Source organism: Bufo gargarizans, unplaced genomic scaffold, assembly GCF_014858855.1.
Source record: "Bufo gargarizans isolate SCDJY-AF-19 unplaced genomic scaffold, ASM1485885v1 original_scaffold_1292_pilon, whole genome shotgun sequence".
NCBI lineage: Eukaryota > Metazoa > Chordata > Amphibia > Anura > Bufonidae > Bufo > Bufo gargarizans.
The window spans coordinates 66,426-79,109 of NW_025334297.1; the positions used below are offsets into that span (position 1 = coordinate 66,426).

General features: G+C 43.2%; 1 protein-coding gene across 1 annotated transcript in view; it reads left to right on the forward strand.

Annotated features, from left to right (window-relative positions):
* The window catches only part of LOC122923161 (vomeronasal type-2 receptor 26-like), a 113,636-nt gene that overhangs the window by 32,133 nt on the left and 68,819 nt on the right, over positions 1–12,684 (forward strand). Inside the window, exon 3 of the mRNA XM_044273893.1 lies at positions 6,877–7,168. Within this exon, the coding sequence (XP_044129828.1) occupies positions 6,877–7,168 (292 nt within the window). The remainder of the gene's footprint in view (positions 1–6,876; positions 7,169–12,684) is intronic.

Genomic DNA, 12,684 nt, shown 5'->3' on the forward strand with positions numbered 1-12,684 from the left:
CAATAAAGTGTGCCTGTTTTATCCTTCATCAGGTTGAGGCTGGTGTTTGGATAACTGATTAACACTGCGGGATTGCTATACGCTGAAGATTTGCTATACTCCCCTGGCATAACTACTAGCTCTTGTAAGAGCAGTTCCTGCTCTCGGGATTTAGGAGCAGTTCACCCACTGGAGCCTGGAGCCTTGTCGTAGGTCCAGGGTGGGTAGGAGATGGTGAGACCTCAACCAGGCTTCAGCGGTTCGTGGGGTCTGCAGTGCGTACGGTGTCAAGTGGCGTGCCTGGAGTCCTCGGAAAGCACTAGGAGCATCTATCGACGGAGGTACCCAGTCGGGGTGCCAGGAGATCCGTTACACAGGTATATAGAACACCTGAATCAATATTTGGTGGAAGCATGTATATCGCACCCCTCAATCAGTATTTTGTGGAAGCAGGCATATCAAACACCTTAATCAGTATCTTGTGGAAGAAGGTATATCACACTCCTCAATAATTTTTTGTGTGGCAACAGGTATATCACACCTGTTGCAAATAGCTGTTCCAATAACGTCTGTCCCTCTATCTAGCTGCAGTATCGCAGCAGAACCGCACACAACTGCTGCACAATACAAATGCACTATAATATAATTTCTATGTTAGAAAGCATATTATAAGTATATCACACCTCTCAGTATATCACACCTATTCATATCATCATACCTATACCAGTCCTTACAATTTCTTTTGTGGCCCTATTAGCTAGCATTTGGTGCCCCTAACAGTCTGTCCCTGCTCCACAAAGCAACCTCTCCCTACACTGGCAAAACACAGAATGTAAAATGGCTGCCAGATCAGGTTCTGTGATAGGGTGGGGGTGTGTCCATGTGCTGAACAGTCTTAATTGGCTGTCCTATCCCACCTGATGGATGTGTCATGGGTCAAAGTTCGGCGCAATGCAAAAGAATATGGTGCCGGCGGACATCGCCATATGTTCGCATGTTCGGCGAATCGCGAACGAGCAAGGCCATCTCTAGTTGCAGTTAGTGCTTACTGTTTATTGCAAATTGCTTGACAACTAGATTTTCAACCAAGTCCAGGCGGTGAATTATGAGTAATGCACAGGGCAGCTAACAGACATGTAATAGCATCCTAGCAAGTGATGATTTCAAGGTTCTTTGAGCAGAGCAAGCACATATCTGCTACATATTTATCCAACTAGTAGAGCAAGGCTGATAAGTCAGGCTATTACTGTATTCTGTAGCCCTAGAGGTGAAATATGTTACTCATGCCAGTCCATGTTCCCACTGGGGCTCTCTCTCAGTATAACCCTTATTACAGTCAGCCACTTATGCCACTATGTTGGTCTGTTTTTGGGATGTGAGAGGAGCTTTTGTTATCGGCAAAGATTTTGTTTTTCAATTCCAAACTCATCTTTTGCTTTCACATCATCTATAGCATGAAGGACTAGATTGATAATGTTTTATATTGGGTTATTTTCGTGTTATTTTAGGAAGTAATGAGGAACCTTATAAAGTTCTTCGCCCTGATGCTTATTATCATTGAAAGAATATGTTCGGGACCTTCTCCATGCAGAATCGAACTGGCTGATGATTCTCTATTCACCCAAAGCCCAGGGGAGCTGATAATAGGGGGAATAGTACAGCTAACTTCCTCCATTGTAAGATATACAACAAATAAATTCCAAGATAATGTATATACAATTCAGTGTCACTCGTAAGTATTCTGACTTTATTATCTTATGACAAAGAAGCCGAGGAGACTGATGTACTGAAATGTATTGATGTAAACGATGTAAGGAGAAATAATTCAGGTCTCATTGTAAAGACAACCCAGGCATGACTCTCCATGAAATCATAGCCAATAGGAAGTCTGACCACGACTGGATGATAGAGAGGAAGGCAGAGGCCATTGTGAATGTATTATCTGGGCCTACAAGTCTCCATCAATGAATTAATTGTGTATTGATGAGGGTGAATTTAATAAAACTGATGTTTCTAAAGCATATACAGTGCTGCCTATAATTATTCATGCCCCTGGCAAATTTTTACTTAAAGTTACTTTTATTCAACCAGCAAGTAATTTTTTTTACGGGAAATGACATAGGTGTCTCCCAAAAGATAATAAGACGATGTACAAAAGGTATTATTGTGGGGGAAAAAAAAACATTTCTCAGCTTTTATTTACATTTGAGCAAAAAATACAAGATGTTCCGCACTGTGGAAAATCTCAGAGGACGTGTCGGAAGCTAAAAGTGACACCTGTGCTGCCAGGAGGATAGATAGAGAGGTGAAAAAGAATCCAAGGATCACCACCAAGGCCATCCTGGTGAATCTGGGCTCTGCTGGTGGCAATGTCTCAAGGCAGACAATCCAACGGACACTGCACACTGCTGGATTCCACTTCTCCAGAGAAGGATGGACCATGGAGGATGGTGGTGATGGACCATGTGATTGGAGCATGTGATCTGACGTCACCACAGGTCCTTTAGCCGGTAGTTCATCATTAAAGAAGTAAAGAAGAGACCGGGAACTACGCGATCAAGAGGAGAAGGTGAGTTAATTTTTTATTTTTTTTTAACCCTCAATTGATCACCTACTAAGCATTCTGTATTCAGAATGCTATTATTTTCCCTTATAACCATGTTATAAGGGAAAATAATACAGTGAATAGACTGTCACCTAGCAACCATGCGTGAAAATTGCACCGCATCCGCACTTGCTTGCGGATGCTTGCGATTTTAACTCAGCCCCATTCACTTCTATGGGGCCTTGATAAACGCACAATATAGAGCATGCTGCGATTTTTACGCAACGCATAAGTGATGCGTGAAAATCACAGCTCATGTGCACAGCCCCATAGAATGTAATGGGTCCAGATTCAGTGCGGGTGCAATGCGTTCACCTCCCGCATTGCACCCGCGCGGAAATCTCACCCGTGTGAACTCAGACTTATGGTCAGATGAAACAAAAATTGAATTGTTTGGTCACAATGATATTTCCTTCATTTGGCGTAAAAAAGGAGAAGCCTTCAACCCAAAGAACACCATCCCCACTGTCAAACAATGCTTTGGGGGTGTTTTTCAGCCAATGGACCAGGGAACCTAATCACAGTAAACGGCACCATGAAAAAAGAGCAATACATGAGGATTCTCAACGACAACATCAGGCGTCTGCAGAGAAACTTGGCCTTGGGCACCAGTGGACATTTCGGCATGACAATGACCCAAAACACACAGCAAAAGTGGTGAAGAAATGGTTAGCAGACAACAACATTAACGTTTTGGAGTGGCCCAGCCAGAGTCCAGACTTGAATCCAATTGAGAATCTGTTGAAGGAGCTAAAGATCAGGGTGATGGCAAGAAGACCCTCCAACCTGAAAGATTTGGAGCTCATTGCTAAAGATGAATGGGCAAAAATACCTGTGGAGACATGCAAAAAGCTGGTCTGCAATTATAGGCAGCGTTTGATTGCTGTAATAGCCAATAACGGCTTTTCTATTGATTAATGAGAAGGGTATGAATAAATTTGGACTGGACACTTTTTGCTCAAATGTAAATAAAAGCTGAGAAATGTTTTTTTTTTCCCACAATAATGCCTCTTGTACATCGTCTTATTATCTTTTATTACCGTCAAAAAATTACTTGCTGGTTGAATAAAAGTAACTTTAAGTCAAAATTTGCCAGGGGTATGAATAATTATGGGCAGCACTGTACCTATAAAGTCTAGATTTATAGCTGATGTACTGATCATATAGAGGTGGAAATCAATAAATTTTATTGGAAACAATCTGAATGATATGAATATGATTATTTTTTATTTAACCTACTTTCACAGTAGCGGCACGGACCTCCGGCAGGCTGTTCCGTCGGGGGAATAGCCTGTCGAATCAGTCCTGCCACTAGTAACCGTGTGCCCCCGGACTGCCGCTCCATCCCCATTGACTATTATGGGGGCAGGGCGGAGTTCCGGCGGATGCAGGCAGCACGCGGCGAGAGGGTGCCAGAATAAATGTCGGATATGTCACATATCACTTCTTTCGTATGCCTCAAAGCTAATTGAACAACATGTCCATTCAGAACTGTCCTCCCACCTCTCCTCCTGCTCCCTCTTTGACCGCCTACAATCTGGCTTCCGACCCCACCACTCGACCGAGACTGCCCTTACCAAAGTCACCAATGACCTACTGACAGCCAAAACCAAGAAACAATACTCTGTCCTCCTTCTCCTTGACCTGTCCTCTGCCTTCGACACTGTTGACCACTCTCTTCTGTTGCAAACTCTCTCATCTCTTGACATCACTGACCTGGCCCTCTCCTGGATCACATCATACCTCACAGACCGGATGTTTAGCGTCTCCCACTCCCGCACCACCTCCTCGTCTCATTCCCTCTCTGTTGGTGTCCCGCAAGGCTCTGTCCTAGGACCCCTGCTCTTCTTTATCTACACTTTTGGCCTGGGACAGCTCATAGAGTCCCATGGCTTTCAGTATCACTCCTAGGCTGACGACACACAAATCTACCTCTCTGGTCCAGACATCACCACCTTACTATCAAGAATCCCACGATGTCTATCTTCTATATCATCCTTCTTCGCCTCTCGCTTTCTTAAACTTAACATGGATAAGACAGAATTCATAATCTTTCCCCCATCTTGTTCAACCCCCCCAACAGACCTATCTATCATGATCAATGGCTGTACACTCTCCCCAGTCAACAAAGCCCTCTGCCTTGGAGTGACCTTGGATTCTACCCTTTCCTTCCGACCAAAAAAAACATCTCCCACATCCGCGCTTTCCTTAACTTTGAATCTGCGAAAATACTTGTACATGCCCTCATTATCTCCCGCCTAGACTACTGCAACATTCTCCTCTGTGGCCTTCCATCTAGCACTCTCGCACCACTCCAATCTATCCTCAACTCTGCTGCCCGACTAATCCACCTCTCACCCTATTATTCCTCTGCCTCTCCCCTCTGCCAATCCCTTCACTGGCTCCCCATTGCCAAACGAATTCACTTCAAAGTACTTACAAATACATACAAGGCCATCCATAACCTGTCCCCTCCCTACATCTCTGAGCTACTTACCCCCACACGCACTCTCCGATCCTCACAAGACCTCCTTCTCTCCTCTCCTCTTATTGCCTCTTCCCACAATCAACTCAAGGATTTCTCCCGTGCATCCCCCATACTCTGGAACTCGCTACCCCAACATATCAGACTCTCACCTACAGTGGAATCCTTCAAAAGAAACCTGAAAACCCACCTCTTCAGACAAGCCTACAACCAGTGACCATGCTGCCTCTATACCACCATGACCAACTTAACCCGCACCTACTGTGTCCTTCTCCCATACCATGTAGATTGTAAGCTCTCACGGGCAGGGCCCTCTCTCCTTCTGTACCAGTTTGTAACTCATTTTGTTTATGATTAGTGCAATTGTCTGTATTATGTATGTGCACCCCTTATCATATGTACAGCGCTATGGAATGAATGGCGCTTAAATAATAAATAATAATAATATGTTGTAAATTTATTCCGGCAGCCTCTCGCCGTGCGCTGCAGTGCCACCGCCGTGCCTCCGCCCCGCCCCCATTGACTATGACATATCCAACATTTATTCCAGCAGCCTCTTGCTGTGCGCTGCCTGCCTCCGCCGGAACTCCACCCTACCCCCATTATAGTCAATGGGGGCAGAGCGGCAGTCTGGGGGCACGCGGTCACTAGCGGCAGGAGGGATCTGACTGGCTGTTCACCCGACAGAACAGCCTGACGGAGGTCCATTCCTCTAGTGTGAAAGTACCTTTAAATAGCAGTTAATTTAATTACTAATTTTATAAAAAAAACTGTGAGCAACAACTTTTTAGCTACATTTTGGTTGCTAGCATCCATTTCATGACAGAAGAACATCCCTTACAGAAAATTTTTAAGGGTTCGTAGAACTAACTCTGTTTGTGATTTTGTTGAAGGATTTAAGTCATATTGAGAAGTCTATTAAGAATGGGCTTTGCAAAGCTATGGAGGAAAAAAGAGACTGGGATTTGTTGAATGTGGGCCAAACTTTTTCTACAAAGTCGGTCATCTTCTATACTTTTTTAAAACCAATTATATCCTCCTACAGCTCCACGCTCACATTTCCTTTACATGATATCATCCTGAAAGTTATGTGTATAGGACATCTAAAATATTTAGCATAGTCATAGTTTCTTCTGGTCCTCAGTTATGGTCTGTATTCCAGTACAAGGCTGAATTTACAAAGGAGCCCAAACCTAACAGCGTAAAGCAGCATCGATAACTATGTGGGATATGATTTCCTGCATTAAATTACTCCTCAGTAACTTGATGATTGGCAAATCACCAAAGCAAACACCAAATGGGTATAGAATGGGAAGAAGAGTCATGGGGCAGGTCCCTGCTGGCCTCTCCCCATCTGGCTTAATTTACAAATCTCCCCATATTTGTGAACAGGTAGAGACTGGTTAGCTGTGCTAGACAAAGAGAACCAGGCAGGGATCAGTCTTGTGTCTATTCTCCCTGCTCCTGGCTTATTTCTAAACTATTTTCTTAGACGCGATGAGTGGAATAAAAAGGTCATACTCCTCCACTGATCCCCTGCAGCTTCGGTTCCAATAATCTCTGGGTCCCCGCTGGTTTCTCCTGGTGCCTCTCGACACAAAGTCAATGCCATTTAGCTCCAATGGCGTGATGTAGTTGACACAATGACTTCAGCATTCCGATCTGTATCACAGTGAAGGTGCTGAAGAGTAGGGCTGTTAGTGTATTCAAAAATTTTTCCAACCGACATTATTATTACCCATAGTTTTGTATACAGATACAGTACATGGTCAATATGCTACTTTATTCATGTTCATACATTTTCTAGACCGTCTCTTCATTTAGTGAGACATCTCCTGGTCTTCATGTTCGCCATAGAAGAAATAAACAGAAGATCTGACCTCTTACCTAATATTACTCTGGGATACAAGATCTTTGACTCCTGTGTGTTAGAACATAAAGCTGTACAGAGTGCACTGAGTATACTGTCAGGACGAAAAGAAGCCGTCCCCAACTACAGCTGTGATGAGAAGAACAAAGTGGTGGCTTTTATTGGACACTTGACATCCTCCTCCAGTCTGTCCATAGCAGAGATAACTGGGATCTATGGATATCCTCAGGTAAAATTTGCCAATATCATTGTCACTACAGTATATTCATGATATTATACACATCTTACAGCACATTGTAAAATCATGATAATTGAGACAATTTTCTCTAAGCAAATTAGTTCACATAATCCAGTTCAGAAACACCAATCTGTCGACAGCATTGTTTGCTCCTCATCACTATAAAGCAGGAGGTTTGTGGACGAGGTTGGGAACTGTTTCTCATTGAATAGATACAGTGGTGTATGGAGACTGATAAGGGGCAAGTACAGTGGCCAGGTTTCTGGTGGCCACAACATTACACAAGGTCCCTGAGACACTGTTGAGGTGTTACTGCGTGTTGCAGCTATCCAGATGGGATGGCAAGGTGTGCTGCACCCCAATGAGAAATAAGTCCAGAGAGTTAGGGTCTGCAGCAAACCATTGTGCTCCTTTACTGGAGGAACTCAAGTGCTAACAGTGTAGGGTTGAGCGAACCCGAACTGTAAAGTTCGGGTTCATACCGAACTTTAATTTCAGTAAAAGTTCGGGTTTCGAGTTTGGTGTTCGTCGAGTTAATGGCTCTTTTTGAAATGCTGAAGAGCAGCCAATAAACAAGCGTTTAACTCTTGTGCCCTTAGAAGCCATCACAGCCATGCAGTATGTGAGCCAGCCTCTATATAAGCTGGAGTCACGTAGCGATGCACGTCACTCTGCTCTGATTAGTGTAGGGAGAGGATGTTGCTGCTGTGAGGGAGAGAATAGGACAGAATCTGTTATCAGAAGTGCTTGTTAACTCTGCGATACACAGTGATTTTGTTTTGTGGGTGCAGTGCATTATTTTTTTACCCTACCCTGAGCCCAGTGACACAGAAAAATAACTTTTATCCATCTGTTAGTTAGGTGGGCGTCGGCGGCCATTTTGTGTAAGTTCAGTGCACCAGCACAGCATATGTGCATTTTTGACAGTCAAATACAAGCTTTAAATACTGCAGTTATATTCTGGGTTTAAAAAAACAACCAGTTTTTTGCAAGACCCTACATTTGGGACCTGTGATGCTTTTTTGACAGTCAAATACAAGCTTTAAATACTGCAGTTATATTCTGGGTTTAAAAAAACAACCATTTTTTGCAAGACCCTATATTTGGGGCCTTTGCTGCTTTTTTGACAGTCAAATACAAGCATTAAATACTGCAATTATATTTAGGTTTGAAAAAACACAATATTTTTGCAAGATAATACATTTTGGGTCCTTTGCTGAATTGTTTTTCGAGCTGTTCTTGACTGCAGAGCTCTTGAACTTAGTCGTGGCAGAAACAAACCGGTATGCCACTCAATTTATAGCCACCAACCCGGGAAGCTTTTATGCCCAGTCTTTCCGGTGGAAACCCGTTCAAGTTTCCGAATTTAAAACTTTTCTGGGCCTTCTCCTCAACATGGGCCTGACAAAAAAGCATGAATTGCGGTCATATTGGTCCACGAACACAATTCATCACATGCCCATGTTCTCTGCTGCCATGTCCAGGACACGATTTGAGACCATCCTGCGTTTCCTGCACTTTAGTGACAACAGCACCTCTTGTCCCACAGGCCACCCAGCTTTTGACTGGCTCCACAAAATTCGGCCCCTCATAGACCACTTTAACACCAAATTTGCAGATTTGTATACCCCTGAGCAAAACATCTGCATAGACGAGTCCCTGATACATTTTACCGGGCGCCTTGGCTTCAAACAATACATCCCAAGCAAGCGCGCCCAGTATGGGGTCAAATTGTATAAGCTCTGTGAAAGGGCCACAGGCTATACGCACAAATTTCGAGTCTATGAGGGTAAAGATCAGACCCTGGAGCCGGTCAGTTGCCCTGACTACCTGGGGAGCAGTGGGAAGACAGTCTGGGACTTGGTGTCACCCTTATTTGGCAAGGGGTACCATCTTTATGTGGACAATTTTTACACAAGTGTGGCCCTCTTCAAGCATTTGTTTCTAGAACAAATTGGCTGCTGTGGCACCGCGCGACCTAGTCGCCGGGGCTTCCCCCAACGGCTCATTACCACCCGTCTTGCAAAGGGGGAGAGGGCTGCTTTGTGTAACGAAGAACTGCTCGTGGTGAAATGGAGAGACAAGTGTGACGCTTACATGCTCTCCTCCATTCACGCAGACACAACAATACAAATTGAACGAGCAACCAGTATCATTGAAAAGCCCCTCTGTGTCCACAACTATAATTTGCTCATGGGAGGGGTGGACTTCAATGACCAGATGTTGGCTCCTTATTTACTTTCCTACAGGACCAGACGCTGGTATAAGAAGGTGTCTGTATATCTAATTCAATTGGCTCTGTACAATAGTTTTGTTCTCTACAGTAAGGCTGGGAGAACACGATCCTTCCTCAAATTTCAGGAAGAGATCATCGAGAAACTCCTGTATCCAGGAGGTTCCGTGGCCCCAACCACTAGTGTAGTGAGCCGTCTACACAAGCGACATTTCCCCAATGTCGTTGCTGGTACCTCAACCCAAGCGTCACCCCGAAAAAGATGTTGTGTCTGTAGCAGGAGTAGAATAAGGCGTGACACCCGCTATTTCTGTCCTGACTGCCTGACCACCCTGCCCTATGCTTAGGGGAGTGTTTCCAGAAGTACCACACACAGGTACACTTAGTATAGGGATTGCATTACACAGGACAGGCAAACAGGGCTCTTAGGGCCCTTTCACACAGAGCTGCTGCAAACCTCTCCTTTCACCTGGGACAAAGTGCATAATGTACTTCGCCACATCTATGGGCGATGTGCGCTTTGCACACTGTCCCATGGGGAAGGAGATGTTTGTCCTATAAAGGTAAAAAAATATAATAATACAGGTAAGCAAAAAAGTTAATGTTCCAAAAGTTCAAAAAAGTTTATAAAAGCTAATGTTCTGTTTCAAATGTTATATAAAGTTAATGTTAATAAATGTATTGCATTGCGGACAGTTTTTTTTTGTTTTGTTTTTTTACCTTCTAGGTGGACCAACCGATGGACCAGCTGCAGCACTGATGTGCATTCTGTCAGAAGCATTGCGCTGCTGTCAGATTACACAAAAGTCGGTGTATGCGGCGCTGCAAGACGAGATTTCTCCTCTGCAGTAAAAAAGATACGTTTGCCGAGGCTTATGAGCTGAGGGGCGGTGTTCATATGCTTTGGCAAACACTTTGTATATAAAAAAATAAATAAATTCCGGCAATGATTTATTCATCCACATCGATTGATGTGAATGGAGAAATCGGGTTTGCCAGGGCATACGGGCTGAGTGGGTTTGGATGTTGGGCGGAGCTCCTATGTCCTGGCAGACGCCTTTCCCCTGGTTTTTTTTTTTTGCGCATTTTTTGGGCAGAGATTTTTTCATCCACATTGATCGATGCGAATGAAGAAATCTGTGCCGTTAATTTTTTCTTTCAGCCCAGAGGCTGAACGGAAAAAAAAAATCTCATTACCCGTATGCTCAATATAAGGAGAATAGCAGAAACTCCTAATGCTGGCCATACATGTAATGATTGTGGAGACCCTCAAATGCCAGGGCAGTACAAACAACCCACAAATGACCCCATTTTGGAAAGAAGACACCCCAAGATATTCGCTGAGGGGCATATTGAGTCCATGAAAGATTGAAATTTTTGTCCCAAGTTAGCGGAAAGGAAGACTTTGTGAGAAAAAACAAAACTAAAAAATTTCCGCTAACTTGTGCCCAAAAAACCCCAAATCTTCTATGAACTCGACATGCCCCTCTCGGAATACCTCGGGGTGTCTTCTTTCCAAAATGGGGTCACATGTGGGGTATTTATACTGCCCTGACATTTTAGGGGCCCTAAAGCGTGAGAAGAAGTCTGGAATCCAGATGTCTAAAAATGCCCTCCTAAAATGTACTCATTGGAATTTGGGTCCCTTTGTGCACCTAGGCTGCAAAAAAGTGTCACACATGTGGTATCACCGTACTCAGGAGAAGTAGGGCAATGTGTTTTGGGGTGTCTTTTTACATATACCCATGCTGGGTGAGAGAAATATCTCTCTAAAAGACAACTTTTCCCATTTTTTTATACAAAGTCGTCATTTGACAGAGATATTTCTCTCACCCAGCATGGGTATATGTAAAAATACACCCCAAAACACATTGCCCTACTTCTCCTGAGTACGGCGATACCACATGTGTGAACACTTTTTTGCAGCCAAGATGCGCAAAGGGGCCCAAATTCCAATGAGTACTTTCAGGATTTCACAGGGCATTTTTACGCATTCGGATTCCAAACTACTTCTCACGCTTTAGGGCCCCTAAAATGCAAGGGCAGTATAAATATCCCACATGTGGCCCCATTTTGGAAAGAAGACACCCCAAGGTATTCCGTGAGGGGTATGGTGAGTTCATGAAACATTTTTTTTTTTTTGTCACAAGTTAGTGGAATATGAGACTTTGTAAGAAAAAAAAATATATCATTTTCCGTTAACTTGTGACAAAAAATTTAAACTTACATGAACTCACTATGCCCATCAGCGAATACCTTAGGGTGTCTACTTTCCGAAATGGGGTCATTTGTGGGGTTTTTCTACTGTCTGGGCATTGTAGAACATCAGGAAACATGACAGGTGCTCAGAAAGTCAGAGCTGCTTCAAAATGCAGAAATTCACATTTTTAAACCATAGTTTGTAAACGCTATAACTTTTACCCAAACCAATAAATATACACTTATTGCATTTTTTTTTTTATCAAAGGCATGTAGAACAATAAATTTAGAGAATTTTTTTTATAGAAATGTAGTTTTATTTGAAAAATTTTACAACAGAAAGTGAAAAATGTCATTTTTCTGCAAAAATTTTGATCAATTTCGATTAATACAAAAAAAAGTAAAAATGTCAGCAGCAATGAAATACCACCAAATGAAAGCTCTATTAGTGAGAAGAAAAGGAGGTAAAATTCATTTGGGTGGTAAGTTGTATGACCGAGCAATAAACCGTGAAAATAGTGTAGCGCAGAATTGTAAAAAGTGGTCTGGTCATTAAGGGGGTTTAAGCTAGGGGAGCTAAGGTGGTTAAATAATGCAGTTATATTCAAAAAAACTAAAAAAAATTTGCAAGATAATACATTTTCGTTACTTTGCTGAATTTGTGAAAGTCAAATACAAGCTGTAAATATTGCAGTTATATTCTTGGTTTAAAAAAAAACATTTTTGCAAGACCCTATATTTGGGGCCTTTTGCTGCTTTTTTGACAGTCAAATACAAGCTTTAAAGGGACTCTGTCACCAGTTTTTAACCCCCCCTTTTAAAACTATTGTTCTCTCCATGGTGCCCTTGTCATTACAAAGCTGTTGTTATAAGATAAATCCGCCGTGTAGTTTTGATAAAAATCGCTTTTATCTAACCTGTCAATCCTCTGGATAAGGTGCCCAGGGCGTTTCTGAAGGTCTGAATCTGCCGCTTTTCGCCGCCGCCGTTGGTGCCCAGCTCCTCCCATGATCCTTTCAGCGCCACCTCGATGTAATGAAATCCGCCTCCGGCTCTCCTCAGTGCCCCCTCCTCT